Source organism: Balearica regulorum, chromosome 3 (assembly GCF_011004875.1).
Source record: "Balearica regulorum gibbericeps isolate bBalReg1 chromosome 3, bBalReg1.pri, whole genome shotgun sequence".
NCBI classification, from domain to species: Eukaryota; Metazoa; Chordata; class Aves; order Gruiformes; family Gruidae; genus Balearica; species Balearica regulorum.
The window spans coordinates 66,822,975-66,841,711 of NC_046186.1; the positions used below are offsets into that span (position 1 = coordinate 66,822,975).

General features: G+C 41.3%; 1 protein-coding gene across 7 annotated transcripts in view; it reads right to left on the bottom strand.

Annotated features, from left to right (window-relative positions):
* HIVEP2 (HIVEP zinc finger 2) overlaps window positions 1-18,737 on the bottom strand; it is a 141,632-nt gene that overhangs the window by 18,146 nt on the left and 104,749 nt on the right. For all 7 annotated transcript variants that reach the window (XM_075748275.1, XM_075748274.1, XM_075748272.1 and 4 more), the window contains 2 exons: window positions 7,511-7,555; window positions 610-6,235 (listed from right to left, as the gene is read on the bottom strand). In XM_075748275.1, coding sequence (XP_075604390.1) covers window positions 610-6,024 — 5,415 coding nt within the window. In that variant the 5' untranslated portion in view covers window positions 6,025-6,235; window positions 7,511-7,555. The remainder of the gene's footprint in view (window positions 1-609; window positions 6,236-7,510; window positions 7,556-18,737) is intronic.

Genomic DNA, 18,737 nt, shown 5'->3' on the forward strand with positions numbered 1-18,737 from the left:
TGACAGAGAATAAGAAAGGGGGCAGCATGGACAAATTTTTATGAGAGTCTTGACAGAAAAGACAGCACCATATCTTTCCTCAGAAAAAAATCATGGAAAATAGAGATGGAAAAGCCTTAGAAGGTAATTCATTGCCATTACAGAATTTTCCCTGGCACCATTATCTAATGCTTCATCCATGAGGAAGAGTCAGTATGTGAAAGACATTAAATGGATCTGAAGATCCTTACTCAATTTTAGCTTAATCTTTACTTATGAATGCACGTGGATGTTTGTGTCTGATGCTGTTTGAATCAGGACACAGCAAAAACAAGGGACAAAATAAAAGAAGATAATGTATCAGGCTCTGGCACACATGAAGGGAGGGCTTTAAAAGCCTCACTTTTTACATCTGACTTTGAAAATGGAGACAGAAACAGCAGAAGTAGCAGAGCTTGCAGAAGGGTAAATTGAGGCTCAAAAGTTGTCATGGGAAGATGTCAACATCTGATTTCCCAATGGGGAATTTTTTTTTTTTTTTTAAAAATCATTAACTTACATTTCATAGTTTACTAATATTTTCTGAAATAAAGATATACTAATTTAATTTTATTAAAACCTCTTATTTACCTGAGCAAACTGCTTCCATGCACTTGATGATGTCAGTTTACCAGCTCCAGGTCTATGCATAGCAGCCAGAGTGTAGATTTCTGTGGTGTTTTTCTGCTTGGACCTTAAAAGTGCTAAAGTGGTCTTTGTACTTAGCCCAGATGGGTTTGGGTTACATGAACTTATACACCATGAAGCATAAACAGAAGATTTGAGGGTTGGTTGCTGAATGTAATTGGGTTTCGTATAATTTAAGAAACACCAGCTCACAGTAGTAGTAGTGCGCAGACTTGGGAACTGAAGGATCTGCTGAAAATCTGCTACGTCTGTCAGGAGAATGGTTGAGCCTGTGACTTTCCCACTGGTATTGGATGACATCTGGACTAACATACCAAGAGGCAATTTTTGATGTTTCAGTTGGTCTTCTGGCTGAATTTCTCCTGGTGGCAATGAAGACCTCTGTGGACTCATGCTCATATCCGAGGCTGTTTCATCCACATCCAGTTCTTCTGGTGAGTCTCTTCCTTCAGAAGGCCCACTGGACTTCTGCCCCGGTGACGTGGAATCAAAACTGGAAAGTTTCTCCCCGCTCAGTGGGAAAGCATCTGCTGTTGGCATGCTGACAGGAGGGAAATCTTGAGATGATGAGGAGGACAGCGGTGAAGAGGATGACACGGATGGCAGAGTTTCTTTTGGCTCAGTCGCACAGCTCTGCCTTACTAGTTGAGGCTTCTGCATTCTTGGAAAATCTTTCTTTATATCTGAGTTAGTTAACTCAACTGCACTTAGCTCCTCAACTATCTGCCCATACATTTTTTCTTCTTTGACTCGTTTCTGCTGCTTGGTCTCCATGAAGAGCTCCAAGCTGCTGGCAGGTGAAAGCATTCGTTTGCTTCCTCCCAAGGTAGAAGCCATGTCAGAACTGGAAGGCAAACACAGGGGAATCGGTGGCTCCAGCCCAAGTGGTAGTGTCTGTGGCACTTTCCACAAAGGATATTTTTCTAGCCCTCCATGCTGACCCAACATCTGAGCTATGTTAAATCCAATTCCTTGCATGGTTGCATTAGTTGCCAATGTTCTTTGAGAAACAGTTTCATCAACTTTACAAATTACAATTGCAGGACTGCTGCTCTGCCCAAGAATCTGGGAAATGCTTGTGTACATGACACTACCGTAAGATGGCACATGGGTTTGAATCCTGACAGGAACAACTGTTCCTGGCAAAGACTGTACAGATCCATCACTTGGGGAGTCAAAATCTGTCTGAAGATGCTGCTCAGAGGAGGTATCTGTTGGTTTAATGCTATGGTCTGACTGGTACTTAGCAAGAGTATTTTTTGAATACTGCCCAGATGTTCCTGAGTAATGCTGGTATGCTTGCTCTTTAGCGTGCACATAATCAGCTGGTTTCTTTCCAATAAGCTCTGGCGTATGTTCTAGGGGATAACTTGGAGGAACGTCTGTTTGGAAAGGCTGTTTGACATAAGATTTCTGCAGCTGTTGTACAAAATGATGCTGGAAGTGTAGAGGTTCTGTGCACGACTGCCACAAGACAGGCTGCTGAGATGGTGGTAAGTGAACCATGCAGACAGCTGGATAAGGGAACTGAAACAAGGTGCTATGAATAGGGGGAAATGGGACTTTTTCTTGATGTGCAAATAGCTGCTGCTGTTCTGATGGATGCTTGTTAGGAATATAAGGTGCTTGTTGGATCAAGGGAGTCCTTAACATTTCCGGGCTGTCTGCAAGAAGAGCCTGTTGCTGGGCAAGGTGGGATGAGCTATTACTAAGCTGAGCACAAGAGCCAATAGCCTGTTTTCCAGAGTCATCTACCTGAATGGGCTGAAGTACAGAGGAAGGGGAGTGATGCCAAGCAAGCTGGGAGGAGCGAAGACCAGCTTGTGCATGTTCCATCTGCTCCTGCTTTATACTTTGTTCTGTGCTCTGATCAGCCTGGGAAATCTCTGGAAAACCACTGAAGGAAGCCTGGCGAACCAAGAAGCATTTCTTCCTTTCTCGGGATGGAGACAGTGCCATAGTAGGTGTCCCAGCTGAAGAGGCATGAGACAGGTTCCCGTAATCAAAGGACTTACTTCGGATCTCTGGGATTTCAGCAGCATGAGGACAGGGCATCTGTTCAGATGAGCAGCGTCTCATTTCCCTCTGATGGTGATGCCCAGGGACGGAAAGTGAGTAAGCACCAGCTGGAACTGTTAAAAACTCAGACTGTTTTCCAAACTCATCTTGTTTGGGAGGCGTGATGAACTTCATATTCTCTTCTCTTTCAAAGGACATTGAAAAACTTGAACTGTGGGACAAATTACTTTCTTGGCTAGGGCTGCGAGAGAGGCTTGTACCTGTGGACTCGAAGCTGGATTCTCCAGAGGAGTGCTCCATGTCAGCCAGTCGTAAACGCTTCTTTTTGGGTGGTAGCTTTTCAGCTGGAAGTTGAGAAAGGGTTTCACTTCTCTGGGGCCACTGGAATTCTTCAGTGGGTCTTTCCTGCTCTTTACTCTGCACTTCTTTATCTTTTTCAGGCTTATCTGGCTCCTCTGTGACACGAATTTCAGGTACCTGTATGTTGTGCTGGCGAACCAACCTGGGCTGCATATGATAAGGCTGAGGCTGCTGGGATGGAGACGGCTTACTGGTGTCAGCGTTTTCCGTTTGTGGAGCTCGATCTGGGCTCATTGGGGACTCGCAAATCTCGCTCTCGCATGTTTCAGATGGTGAATAGATCTTTTCCTGCTGACATGCAATATGTTCTGTAGATTCAGACCGTTCAAATGAGTTTGGCCTGCTCAACGAATTTGTGTGCTGAATGACAGAGATGACATTTCCAGGGGGCTTTCTGGCCAGAGATTCTGCAGTCTTTTCTTGCTCTCCAGTTAAGGATGAGTCTTCCAGAGAAGCTGATGGGCTTCCAGACTGCAAGTAAGGCCTGCAGATTTCAAAACGCTCCACATGGCAATGGGCAGCATTGTCCAGGCCTTGAAGGGCAAATCCGCTCCTTGGCACTTCCTGAATTTGGGATTTGGGATCAAAGTCCAGAGGCTGAATTCCCCCAGTGGTGCCAGTTGTACTGCTGCAAAGCATGGGACTGTCTTCCTCATCTCCCACACTCTCCTCTTTCCTGCGCTTTCTGTTTTCAAAAGTTGTTCCAAGCATGGATGGTACCGCCTGAGGTTGTCCGAGTGGGTCAACAAAGTACTCTCCCCCCTTGTTCATCCCACCTAAGGATGGCGAGTCCCTGTAGTTCTGCTTCTGAGCTTCAAATTCTTCCCACTTTCTGTAGTGCTTTCCGCTGGCATCATAGTCATAAAAGGTCTTGTCTCCTTTCTTCTCTTTTAAGGATGGTCCTTTCTCACCTGGTGTCTGTCTGCTGGAAGAAATAATGATATTTTTTCCTGGTCTTCCATGATAGTCCGAATCCGAGTGCCCCTCCTGCACAGAGGGCAGTTCAAAGGCAGCCTGTCTTCTCAACATCCTTTGGTGAGTTATTCCCACTGTCCCGGGGTAAAATACATCATCTGAGCCAGTCATCTTCTCATCAAATGAATGGCTGCCTCTCAGAGATGGGGGAATACTTAGGCTGTTTGCAGAAGAGGTTGGCATGGAGTTACTTCTAATAAGAGGAGAGGAATCTACTGGGGGCTCTAGAAGGACGGGTATGTCACCTTGCTGACTGACCTGGTACAGGCTGGATTCACTTTTGATGGATGATGTGGTGGTCTGGGATTGTCTAGATTCTGTATTGCTGCCTGGATAAGCTTGTGTAGATTTAATAGTGCTCAAATTACTGGAGTCAATGAGTTCTTCTTTATTTGGAGTCAGCTGAGAAATATGTTCCTCAAGCATCTTGATATCTAATCTGTTATTTAAAAGAGGTAATGGCTCTGCTTTGCCCTTTCTACCCATTAAACTGTGTTCCTGATTTGTTGTGGCTACTGTTAGTGCTGTCCTTTGATTAATCCTATAGAACTTCCCAAAGATGATCTCTTCATAAGACTTTGCATTAGTATTTGGTGGGCTAATTTGCTGCTCAGCACTTTCTGAGCGGGAAAAATAACCCGAGTCAGTGCTTCCTTTACTGTGTGGGCTCAGGAGGTTTAACGACTGCTCAGAATCTTGCCCTTTTTTCTCTGACAGTCTTAGTGCAAGTCGCTGTTTAACTGTATGAGAGTCGTCAGTCTTGGTATTTAAGGATGGGGTTTGCAATATATCAGAGCCAATATATGGTGAACTCTCACTGGGTAACTGAATTCCACTTTTAGGGATAATCAAAATGGGCACTTTCATTGGCCCCACCAAGGACTCTTCCATGGAGGAGTGAAAACTGCTCCTGCTAGCAATGTCCAGGGGGAGCTGTGGGACGGGGCTCAGTTTGTCAGACCCTTCCACTAGGAGTGGGGTCTCCTCATCAGTGTCTGTGCTCTGCTCACCGTCTGAATGTATTTCAGCTTCCACATCGATGTAACCAGCATCTAGATCCAATTTGGAGACTGCTGACTCTGTGAAAGGTACCAATCCTGCTTTAATTGCATGGGCATGTGACTTCCTGTGCTTGTAAAGGTTGCTCTTCGTCTTGAAAGAGAAACCACAAGGAACACAAGGGTACGGTCGCTCCCCAGTATGAGACCTAATATGCTTTTTAAGTACACTAGGTTTGGCACAAGCCCGATTACAGTAAGGACAAATATACTTGCCAGGTTTTTTGGGTTTGTGCTCCTTTTTGTGAGCATCTTCTGATTGTTCTAAAGATTTCTGTGAATATTGGCTGTATGCAGGGTTCAAACTTGAAATCTTCTTCCTGGAGAAACCTCCACTATGGCTATGCATATGAAAAGGAAACAAGTCCTCTGAGGCAACTGATTGCAAGTGGCTAGGAAACTGCCACGGAGGGCCTTCCAAGCTCTGATGTGGCTTTATGTTGTGCAAGAAGCCTTGTGGCAATGAATGCTGTGGGAAAGAAAGTGAATGTTGACATGAGTAAGGACTTGGACGATGCTGTGGATATTGCTTCTCTGTGACTTGCTGTGCAGCTTCATTCGATGATACCAGTTTCCCAGAACTAAAAAGTTGTGCTGATGCTGTGTTTCCTATTTGCTCGTGATCTATTTGTGGTTGCCTCTGTACTTCTTGATTGCCAAAAGTGCTCATCTTAATAACAGCTGAATGTTCTTGCCTCCATCTACTTGGTACTTTAGCAGTTTCTCCAGACCTTGAGGTAGCTTTTTGCCCTATAGCTGTGTCCCCAGAGTCCATTTTGTTACACAAGGTCTTAAGTGCTAGTTCACTTGAAAGCTCTGCAGACACATGGAGTGTGTCCAAAGCTGTGCTTTTTAAAGTTTTGTTGCTCCCATTTTTCCAGGGCTGTTGCAAGTTCACAGACTTTTCTTTCTCTTTGGAACTTTCCACGCAGTAGTCTATAGGCATTAGATTTGCATCTGTACACTAATGTGAGTATTATACAGTTCTGTTCATGGCAGAAACTTTCCTAAGCAGTTTATTATACATTTGCAAAGACTTGTTATAGCATTTGGACATTTTCCATTGTTATTAAGTACTGAGATGCAGAATGACCCAGAGATATTTGTGATCTACCACAGCAAAGTTCTCTTCATCTCTTCCATGGTGACACAGATATCTGTACAGAAAAATCAAAAACAAAGAAACCCCACACACCAATTAATACAGACATACTAAATAACATAGATGCACTCAGTTGCACTTTTATTGAGCCTTAAATGAAAAGTATTGAGGGACTTAAGCAAAGGCAACTACGTTTCACAAGACCCCCTTTTGTAAGCAGACACAGTAAAGACTGGCTCCAGAGATTGCACACAAGCATAATCGCTACTCAATACAAGCCCTAGGAATAGAAAACAGAGATCTACACTTTCCAAATCAAATAGTAGCTTTGGAAGGTTTTCTGGGGACAGTTTAAAGGCTCTATTCTCAGAAAGTCCACCACCTACTTTCAAAGGTCTTTCAGCAAATCACTGCTGAAAACAGAGTCCTAACACCATGGGTGGGAATTACCTTATCCAGTATTACTCACCTACAGTTCAGACATGCACTTTAGTCACCTGGCCTTCCTCTAAAGTCAGAGGAGGGTGATCAGTAGTTCCAGAGGAGAAATCTTTCCATATAGTACAGGTGCTTCAGACATAGAGGATGTCTATGCATGTGACTCTCCGCTATGGAGATGCCTGTTTCTCACTGTCGGCTAGGCAGTAACCCTAGATGACTCCCTTGGAATATATACCAAATTTTAAATGGCTAAAGTGAGGTACTTCTTACCTTAGATTATCTAACTGGTTTTACAAGAAGGTGTTCATTACCCTTTTAAACTACTTTTAAACGGTCAAAAAAGAGACATCAAATATGCATTCCACACATAGTACCTTTCTACATCTCTATCTTCCAATCACTGTATGAAATTCTAGTGAGAATGTCTTTCTAGAGGTAAAACATGTCTTAGAGAAATGAGCTACAACTGTGTTTATGTGACTTTAGCATTTTAGTTTTCAATGGCAAAACATTTCCAACCAGTTATGCATGCATTTTTTATGCTTAAATGCAATAGGTTTCCACAGCTCTATTATAAAGAAAAAAAGAAGAAATCATACTCAGAGGTATGATTTTCATAGACAAGTACAGCATTTGAATTCGAAGAACAATGTAGGCTTCCTGCTTCTGTACTATCCAAACACAGGACATTTTCTAGATGAAACAGTGAGAATTATAAAGACAGTCATGATTTTACAGTAGCAAGGAAATGGGTAAAAAAGCAGTATTAGAGCTACTGGAATATTTTTCATTCCTACGGTGGAAAAACTGAATTTGGCTTGAAGAAATATTAGCAAAGTACAGGTAATGAGAATATATGATTATTTTTTTTTCAGCATAAAACAATTACCTGCATCTTCTAGGCATCTAATAGGCATGACTATCTTCGAATTTCCTGTAGAAAAAAAAATACAGTCATAAGAAATTCTTGATATTAAGTATAGATGCTGAAGAAAGTTTTCTATTCTTTACAGTAGAGGCCTGAAAATTTCATTTATCCGTCCACTGGAAAAAACTCGTGTCTTAGAGGTCTGAGCAACCACATTTCGAAGACTATGAGCATGAGTCTTTTTAAAGTACTTGGGCTTCTAGTGTGTAGATGAATAACTGCAAGTCTAAATTAATGCAGTCTCACCTTCCTGAGTCAGTACAAAGAGAGCTACCGATGTCCCTCTTCATTCCTACGCCTTTGTTAAGCCTGGATTATCCCCGAATCCCATTGGCAAATCTCTTTTCAATGCCTCTCTCCAGCTAATACTTTTAGACTCCAGGTCTCTCATTAAGTGTTTCAGGGACCAGAACAAATTCCTGGTCAGGGTGTCACCACTCAGGTACAAGAAAATGTAGTGAAAGGTGACGAGGTTTCCAAATCAGTTAACACCAGTGGGATACTTGATCGAGAATATATGGCTGCCTTCTCAAAGAAGAAACATACAGCCCAAATACATGGTTAAAAGACTTCTGTGACTGCCATGATCTGCCACCTGTCTGACCACCACCAGACTGCAGCTACTCTCTGTATTGCCAAAAAGACGGGCACAGGGAACAGGGAGCCTGAACATCCTCTCGCTGCCTTAAAGAGCATTTCTCCCATGAAAGGAGGACTCTCCCTTCCAGTTTTCAACAAATCTTGAAAACAGATTTTGGCTTTTGTTTCCTTAAAAAGGATATTTGTTCCACTGTGATAACAAAAGCAACACTTACGGCTTTTCTTTGTGGCTTTTATTTAGGACAAAATTCAGAGCATCTCTAAAGAACAGATCTTTAGAAATAGCTGGAGTATTAGCTTCAGAGCATTGGATATAGGCTACTATAATGATCCTCAATTAGAAACTGTCAGGAAAACAGCTAGAGCACTCATGCTTTCTCCACTGAATAAAACCAACAGATGACAAAATAGTAAAGTCTATAAAAGAAAAATATCATCAAAATTTAAAAATTATTTTTAATTCTTTGTAATTAATTACACTTTCAAAGAACAAATGAACATTAGTAAAGCCCTATGATTTGACATAAGAAGAATCACTACTGTGCCACCTGCTATCAATTATTTACTTAATAGTACAAATAATGTATCAGTAGTTAGGTCAGCAATAGCTAATGGACTGTTGGTTTAGTCAAATATGGATAACATATTTTTAAATGGTAACTATAGAGAAATCCCCTATAGGACAAAACAATAGCAAGCTTTCAAATACAAACTAGAATGTTTTAGATCATAATGTATTCAGCTTTGATGCACTAATGATTTTTACATAACTCTCTTGTCTGATTCTCTAAAAAAGAAAAAAAGTAATCCAAGTAAAACATTTTTCTTCAATTTTCCTGATCTGCTTCCTCAAATAAAAAGTATCGGTACAAGTGGAAAAAAAGCAATCCTCGTGCACGATTTACAATCTATCAGAAGTGGTTACTAGGGAGTAGCTCTGCAGTGCCTTATGAGGAAATGGCAGGTAAGTGGCAAACCATTTTCAGCAGCTGAGCTAAACTGAATCTCAGGTGAGTAATGATGCCAATATATAAGCACAGATGTAAAGGAAAATGTGTGGCTTGAGAAGCAGAAACAGGGATGAGAGGGAATGTTCCTCACTGAGAGAGCATAAAGCTATTAGCCATCTTCAAAGAAAAAGACTTTTCTCCTTATTAGGCAATTTTGCAAATGGTGAAGGAGAAATTTCTAGAAGATGGGAGTATCCTTTCTGTTCCATACTCCCTCTACTGAGAGCACCTTTATAGAAGAAATCTTCCAGTCAGAGAAATGTGACAGCAATGGTTTTATTTGAGCAAAAGATGATGCTAATACACTTCCAGCAATTTTCTGTTCTGGACTAAGACCTCTGTTACAGAGTTCAAGCCATTCTGTGGTCCTGCTATTTTCAGAATGTTCTATATAATTTTTCAACCTACACTATGAAACAGGTATAGACTAATTATAGGGATTATTGATGGGTTAAGTTTGGTCAGAGTCACCCTCCTGGGGAAAATAAATCCCTTTCCAGAACCAACATAATCACTTCTGGTTTGGTGTGAGCTGCCATCCATCCTGTGTCAAAGATGGCTTTAATATTATTTCTTTCAATTTCTTTTTTTTTCTTTTTTTTTTACCCTCTTCTCCCTAATGGGTGACTGGCCTAACTGGAGAAATCTAAGACACTGCAGTGCTAGTTTGCATTCTCTCTGTTCTTTCCAGTCAAGTCTCTATCTCATCTGCCTGCATCTGCAGCCTAGCTTAAACTGACAACAGGCTTCCATTTTTCAACTGATTCATGTTTCTCCTTTAGAAAACACTGTAAATACACTTTTCAATATTGCTCTTCATCAAACATATACTATTCAATAGACAGAAACTCCCTATATTTCAAGCACTACATATTTCAAACTAAGGAACTCGGGATGATAAAAACGCACGTTTTCTTTAATACCTTTGGCACGGTTCAGCTCCGCTGGAGTGACTAAGAGGAGCCCACCTACACGGATCAGAAGCCGTACAGGAGTTGCACTGAGCACATCGTTTGACAGGAGCTGCAAAGTCCTGCCTGGCCAGGGGCCAAGCCAGGTTTCCCAGTAGGAATGTGGCCCGGGAGCCAGCTCCCCCAGCCACACTAACTGCACTATCTGCCCGCTTCAAACCGGGACATTTTACTTCTGTGAAAACTTTGAACATGGGAAGATTACTGGGAAACCAGGAGCTGTATTTATGTCAGATGCACCTACTAAATCAAGACCTTCAAAACTGTCTAGAAAGGAGCATTATCCTGTTGCTCCTTTTCCTAAGGTGCCTTTGTGAGCCGCGTGCAGAGGACGTATATCTGGTTGACTACAAAGCTCCAAGATTATTCCTTCTTTTTTTCAGACCATTAAAATGGTTACACTCAACAGCTTTAAAATAAAATTTGGCAAAATACAACTTTTACTACTTCTCAATTTGTAGCTCATATTACAGTTCTTACAAGTGAACAAATTGGAAGCTTATGTCTTCCAGGCTAAATCCTGAGTGCACCATACAGAATAAATATTGACTCTAGCGTAAGGACTAAGGGTCAGATCCAGCCCTGTTTTAAATCTTTTCTGTCCAGCTCTGCCAGCACAAAGCCGGCCTAAAACCACAGTAACTGGTCCCTGAAGAATTTCTATTCTATAGGGCAGGCATTAGCACAGACAAGCTGCAGTGGCTCCTATGAAATCCTTATACTCATGCACAGACCTCTGCCAAGACCCTTATTAGGCAAGTCTAGTTTATGTCTGGGATAAGCCCAGCAGCCAAGCAGCCTTACAAGAAAGAGAGGCCACCTCAGAGCTCTTCCCCACCTGCAACTGAGAAAAAAATTCCCTTGGCCTTTTGGGAAGAAAGGCAGCACACCTCTGGCTTGCTGTCCTGCCCCGCGTTTCCCTCTGCCCCGCTAATGATATTCCCCAAAGAGCTGTTTGGTGTTGGCATCTCAGCGTAAAAAAAAAAAAAAGGGGAGGGGGAGGGAAAAAAAAAGAAAAAAGACTGGGAACCCTAATAAAACATGGATTTACAGCTTCTCCTACCTAGGCAAAGTCATAGGTGGGCTAAGTCTGAAAAAGAGCTCTTGACCAGCATTCAGTGTGCATCTCTGAACTGAAGGATTTAACTAGCATGAAGCTAGATAAGCATTTGTGCATCCTTCTTTGCAAGGCTTTATACTCATCCACGGGCTGAGGATGTTATGTAGCATCATAGCAAAAGGAATGCAGTCCTTGGGGTATATAGTTTTGGCAGTTTACACAAATGAAGAAAAAAGATGACCAAGCTTTTTTATACTGTTCTACACCACACTTGTGGTCTTTGAAGTGTACGTACTAAAAAGATAAAGAAGAAGAAACACTTCTTAAATTTCTCAGTTTTGTAAAAAGGCTTCCAGTTAGTGACCAGAGAGATTCTCTTTGCACTTCCAACAGCCCCTGGTTAGGAGTTCCATCTGACTGTGGTTATGTAGCTGGCCTTCTACCTGTCTATTTGAACACCTCTAGGAATGACTGTAAATGCCTATGTCAACCACTGGCACTTGGCAAAGCCTTGAATTACTGGGGAATGCAAGGATGCCTGTGCTTTTGCTGCAGTTTGGCAGGAGTTGTAAGACATCCTTTTACACACATGATTCCAAGAAGGCAGCCCTTTTAAAACAGGTTAGGTTTATTCATCTACCACTTTCTATATTGTAATTGTTGTTGTTACCTCTTCATATTTGAAGACACTACTCTAATTCGTTCATTAATTCCACCCCAGATGTTCTCCCTGCCCTCTGGATTTCAGTGCTTTATTGAACGTATCGCTATTCTCCAAAACCAGCCAGAGAATCACAGTTTTGAAAATACCCTGGAACGTTTAGAATAACACACATGTGTTTTTTAAATTTGGGCAGCTGAACTCATCATTAAAATGTATTTTTTTAAATGTCACTTAAAAAGTACTAGCCAATACAAAACCAAACACTGCTCCGCAAGTACACATAGTACACTGTGAATATTAAGTGATCAAACAAACTGTACTAAGCTTACTTGAGGAGAAGCTACAGGGCAGGATCTGTTCTCCATTGCTATGTTGGGTGAACACTTGTGTTCACACGGATTCCCCATGAAGCCAGGAACTGAGGGCACTGACTGAGAGGATCCAGTTACAGATGCGTCGAGGGTAGACTGCAAGCCGCTGTGACCAAACACCAGCTTCAGGCTCTTACTCGCAGGTTTCCATGAACCTGGTAGTTGCTGGTTTCAAGGGACAGAATCTGTGCACATAAAACTAGAAGTGGTATAAAACCTGGCATCCTGAGTTGTGCAATTATTGTTTCAGTGCTTGCACTAAATCTGGCTCATATTTTGAGAACTATTCTAGAATCTCAGCCACTGAGAGATGGCATATAACAGCACATTTTGGTTAAATGTGGTAGTATTGATTATGTCTTTCATTTTAAGGCTTTACCAAACTCACCTTAATCTTATAATTCAAACTATTATCTGAGACCATTATCCGAGTACGTTGAAGAAAATAACTGGAACCTGTCTGCTTAAAGGCATGCTGAAGCCAATGGAAAAAAGCAAATAAATAATCATCAAATCTGTTGTACACTAACACCCATTAACCTTAACTGTAGGAACTTATACCTGTCTCAGATGTTTCATATAAATGTCAATGGGTACATGCTGTGAAGAAGAACAAGACTCTCCTTCCCTCCTCCGAATGTGACCCTACCACCTCAGAGGTCAGGAACTCTCTAGTCCTTCTGTGGTGACCTTATGGAAAAATCAGGTCTGAAACAAGAGTCTCTCATTTGACTTCAAGGAGCTTTGAACAGATATGAGGTTTGACTCAGAGCAACTAAAAAGAGACAAATTACTCCAACAGCAAGTAAAAGTAAGAACCAAATTCTGCTCTACATTATCCTGGTGTGAATCTGAAGCAGTAAGTCGCAAATCCAAGGACATAATTCCAGATTTATTCTTCATTAAAAAAAACAGAATCAGACATCACTTAGGTTTAGGCTTTTACATCCTACATACTAAATATCTGAGGTTATTTGCTACCGGGTGAAAATAAACTAATCCAACAGCTCTAAGATGTCTACAGAGAAATTCGTAACACATATTGCAATAAAGGTTCAATTACACAGTAGTAAGAAAACATGGGCGATTTTCTTCAAGAGATGCCAGCTTGCATCATAAATGCTTAGAGCACAGCTGCAGCAAAACACGCATTTTTTGCTATGTTAAGTATCTCAAATATAATTTTAAATTGCCACTCTCTATAGAAAAATAGCACCCCCCCAAAAAACTTAAATTCAAGTTGAGTGTATTTTAAGAAGCCATAGAAGAAGCCTACAGCAGAAATGCTTTAACACTGACCTTTTCACTATAATGACAAGGATTGCTCACTTAAAGTACATCACTATTTCCTGTTTCAGCATCATACACAATGTACACATTACTACCGGATGGAAAAAATGTATAAAAAAAAGCTTTCACACTGCCAAAGTCCAACTGAACACAGACTTATTTCCACAGGATGACTATAAAAAAAAAAGAAAAGCTACACCAGAGCCAAATTCATCTTAAACACTTCCTTTATAGGTGGAAGTCTGCAAACAAATCACAGTTCTTCTCCTTGAACTGAACAAAAACCTGCTATCAAAGAGATGCCAAAACAGCCACCAGGACAAACAACTTTGTCAGTCAATTAGCAGCTAATTGATCTCTCTGATCCCACTGCTTTTAACGGATCAGGTAAATATTTTGTTTCTGGTTGCCTAACCTTGCTGTGCATGTAAGAGTCTGTCGGAGGTGCTTAAGCATGTCAGATAATACAAAATCTACCTGTTCTGGCTGACCGTCTTCGGACACGGACATCCTGAATCTATCTATATACAAAAGCAAAGAATTTGGATTGTTCAGGCATGAAACTAAACAAGAGAATTATATAAACTGCTAATCTTCTCACACTGTTACTTATTTCCTTGGGGAACAAGTTAAAAACCGAAAACGGATGAGTAAAATACCCATCATTTCCCACATGGCCCTTAAAATCTGATGGCAGAGCAATGGCAGATCTGACAGACAGCACTTCCAGTGTTATTAAAATTTCAGAAGGCAACAAAAGTATCACAATCGTTTTGTCCCCTTTCCTCTTCTTTTGAATCATAGTACACAGTGACTTAGGAGAGTGAGAGCAGCTCCCATGCAGAGAACAGTCAGAACGGATGCCCACCATTAAGGTCCTCTTTAAACACTATTTTGATGGCTGAAGTTAAGTTTATATGATGCCTAATTCCACTGGTCCTAACCTGCAGAAGAATAAGTTTCTCTCAAAGGTGAGTTAAGTACTAAGTAAACAGTATTTACTAAATACACGTTAACAATGTGTAGTAGTATCCGAAGTGGTGCTCTTGATTATCCAAATGAGCTCTTAATTCTTGGGCTGCTCTCTTCACCAACAGAAAATCAAGTCTCTCTTTCCTCTGAGCCACAGCAATTGAACATAAGGATACTGTGCCAAACCGTACAAGTGTGAAATAGCTTCTGATCACTGTTTGTAGGATTACTTTTTTTAGAAAAGAAATGATGGAGCTTTGGCCTTGCTGTTGGCCCCAAACTATTATCATGTAAACAAACAGGCATTACCTAGCGCCCAAAAGGCTAAATACCTAAAATCTGTGAAAAGGAAAGGCTCAGACACTAACCAATGATGCTATGCGATGCCATTGGGATTGCAATGAAAGTTTTGCATTTGCAAGAACTGGTGAAAATTACTGAGATTGAAGATTTTTTTTCTCAATTCAACACAAAGAAACATGTTAATCAGGGAAAATTCGCACCTTATAAAGGACAGATTAACTAAACTATGAATTTAGCAGCACTTGCAAAAGATTAAGCGTATGCAAAGAGCAAGATTCCCATGTGGACGTAGTTTGTAGTCACTTCTAGATTTATAAAACATTGTCTACAATAAGAAGGGTAAGAAGAGTGTCACTGGAGAGTTCAAACTGCTAAAGTTGTTGGATATAACAATTTTCCTAACTGAAATGACATGCAAAGTCGGAAATGCCTCTTTGTTTTCACACAAGAACTGCAACCTTGGGCAGCCGCTGGGGAGAGCAGACCTGTGCTGGTAAGTCCCTGCTAAGACACCATACAGCTTTTCCCCAAGTTTTCCCAGGAAAAAAATATCTAAATTTGTGTAAATATTGCATCATTTTTTGGTACAAAGTAATTATTATTCTGTTGCCAAACGGAAATATTAGGCAAATATCAGGCTTTTGCCTAGCATTTTCATCTTAGAGGGAAAATATCCCTGAATTTTCTGGGAAGCGAAGCTTTCTTAGTTTAAAAATTACACAATCTGAATTATGCAACCACGGCAGATTTTGCGAACAGCTATGCCTCCTTTCACACCGTGTCAGAAAAAGCCACTTGCGTTTCACATGAAAATATCAGTGTCTTTCAAACACTTTCTTGAATGAGCAAATGCACTGCCTCTAACGGCCGCCCTCACCCCAGGGAAAAATTACAGAGGAAGACATTTATAGTATCTGAGCTTGCATTTGTTTTTAACTCACACCAATTATTATACAAGCTTATTTTAAAACCTGTCATTGTTTACTAAGCCCTGTGGTCACCACATGTCAAAACAACAACAGACGCATGTTAAACATCAGTAGCACGTTCTTACCTTTTTTTTTTCCATTTTTTGCACCCAAAGTAGAATGGGCCTTTGCAGCAGTTTTATTTCAATCCATTCTGAATATTTTGTTAAAGTTCAGCTGAGATCAGCTATTAAGCCCCAAATCCTGTATATCGCAGAGATGTCACAACAGTCACTACTCTGCAGCCAAAATATTCCGTTTTGACTAGTGACGCAATACAGGCATTTTGCTGTAGCCAATCTAGTAGTCACTTAGCATTGCCTAAAGACTCTGACCACTACAGTGGTAATTTAAGATACATTAATTAGACTGCACATTTAAGGATACTGCTTTCTTTACAACCCTCAGGATGCCTAGCAGGGAAAAAAAAAGGCGGGGGGGGAGCTCTTTAAAATTACTCTGGTTCTATTTTACAGTACTTCCTTGGTTTTATTGCATGAAGCATTGGAAGTCAGTATGTATAATATCCAATTGCATCAGAACACCTCTTAAAAAAATTCAATAAAATATGCGCACACTTTCTGCTGCATTTTGCAGGTACACATGAAATTTCACTCTTTCCAGTTAGGTTTTTTTCTACAGAACACAAATCAACTGTGTTTATTAACATGAGCATCACTCTCCTGAGCACACACCTCTGAAAAGATGAAGGTCTACCAAAATGCTTGAATCTGCACACAAAACCTCTGTTATTCCACAGGGCTCTGCTTGAGGGACAGGCCAGCCTGACAGCTCTGTTACAGATTCTCAACAAGCCCAACACAATAAACCCCAAAACATTTCTTGGGAAAGGCACCGCTCAGGTTTCATGACTACGTATCAGACAAGGCTAGACCAGGGCATTCCTAGTACAAACAGCACCTTAAAGTTTCATATATGTATCCCACATCACACCAACTTTTGAAACTACTCCAAGGAAACCTGCAATGTGAAACCACTATCCTGTACTTACTAAGTGACACAATGGGACACCAAATCGCTCCTACCCAGGAAAAGTCTAAGTAAGGACAGCAAAAATCTTAATTTCAGCCACCAGGCAAGAGCTCAGCAGGCTCTGAGAGGACATTTTCAGCGCTGATGGTCTATCAAAAGGGAAAGCAACCACTGCTCAGCTCTAGAAAACTCCAGACAACTTTGTACAGGGTTCTCTTTCTCCTGCACCATTCTTGTTCCATTCCACCAAATTTAGATTTTTTCCTATTGGCAAAAGTGGAAGTGAGATCAGCTACAGATCTGATCCACAAGTCTCTTGGGTGCTTGTGATATACCAATGACACTTGTGCACTACAAACAAAAGAAAGCATCTCCAACGTACAATCATAGAATGGTTTGGGTTGAAAGGGACCCTTAAAGATGATCTAGTTCAACTCCCAAACATCCCTTAGTCCAACCCCCAACATCCCCTTTGCAGACACGAAAACAAATACATAGAGTATACACACAAGTATACGGGGGCTTCGTGTTTGTTAAACTACGTTTAAACTAATTAATTCCTAAATGTTCCTTGGGATAGCTCCTGACAATCTGAAAAACTGCCTTGTAAGCCAAAAGCAGAGAGGTTATTTTCCTTAAGACCAAAGTGCCATGTTTTAGCACTCAGACCACCTCAGAAAATTAATGAACTTGCTTATTCAATTGAACTCTTGCCCCTACTTCCCTTTCCTACCCCCCTCGCAGGATTTGAGGACACCCTGTTCGCTTGGAGATGGTGAATCATTACAAGCCAGCAGGCCCACTCGGTTCCTCAAAAGACACAAAAGGTGTAAAAATAGCTCGTACTAATGAAGCAAGTACAGCGTCAGCAGGCAGATGAGCGTGGGTGATCAGATAAGGGTCTGTTGTTGCAAAGGGCAAATTATTAAGAGAATGCTTCTCCCTCTCCCTCTCTCTCTCTTTTTATTAAGCTTTGTTCTTCCTTTGCTGAAACCAGCCCTCTGCAACGCGTGATAAATGACACCTGACAAGATTGACTCCTCCTGTAATTGCAAGTTTCATACCGGTGCAGGAAGTGGTGCCTCACTGCGAGCTGAAGGTACAGTGGAGGTGTCACTAAAAAAAATAAATAAAGAGAGGCAAAAATAAAGCCTAAAAATAGCCAGGACTACCCACTGAGTATGACTATGTGGGTATATTTAGCTGGTCTAACACCAACTTTTCTTGTTAAAAACACAATCTTACCTTTATGCAAAACAGTTTCCTGTTTCTAAACATAACTTGAGAAACTTGAGAACACAAAAGGGGAAAATTCAGATTTTGAACTTGTCCCTTTTTCACTGAGATTACCAAAAGATTAAATGTGAAAAGATCAAGTAGGTCTTCCACATGGGTTTTGCATCCTGCCATCCCACAACGAATAGACAAGAGTTTGCTATTAAGACATCCTAATACGGCCCAACGGACAAGGCAATAGATTCAGAAGCAAAACCAGAGCTGTACCAGCAAACTCCTCCGGGAACCAGAAATGAGACTGCGAGAGCTGAAGGAAGGGGGACACATCCTATGCCAGCTCCACTGCCTGAGCCAGCACTGCCCTCCTGGGAAGGCTTTGCCCCACCAGAAGCAGACACATAGGTCTAAAGACTGATGAGATGCAGCTGCACTTTTACAGCCCTGTTCTGCAAGTCTCATCTGCTCTGAGGCCAGTTTACATCACTTTACCAGCACAAAGGAGCTTTTAGTAAGGGTGTAAATATAACTTACTCCCATTTAAGGCACTCCTGTGCTGCCCAATAAAGTAGCATGAGTATGAACGACCGTCTGGCCAAGCGATACAGTTTAGTATCTTATGAGCAATATCGAGAAGCGCTTCCAACCGCACATTTGAATTTCTGATTCCCAAATACCTGTACTTACAGGGATTAACGCATGTGCCTTTAAAGGGCTGGCGCTGTAGCTGTGTATGTCAGCTGGCACGCACAC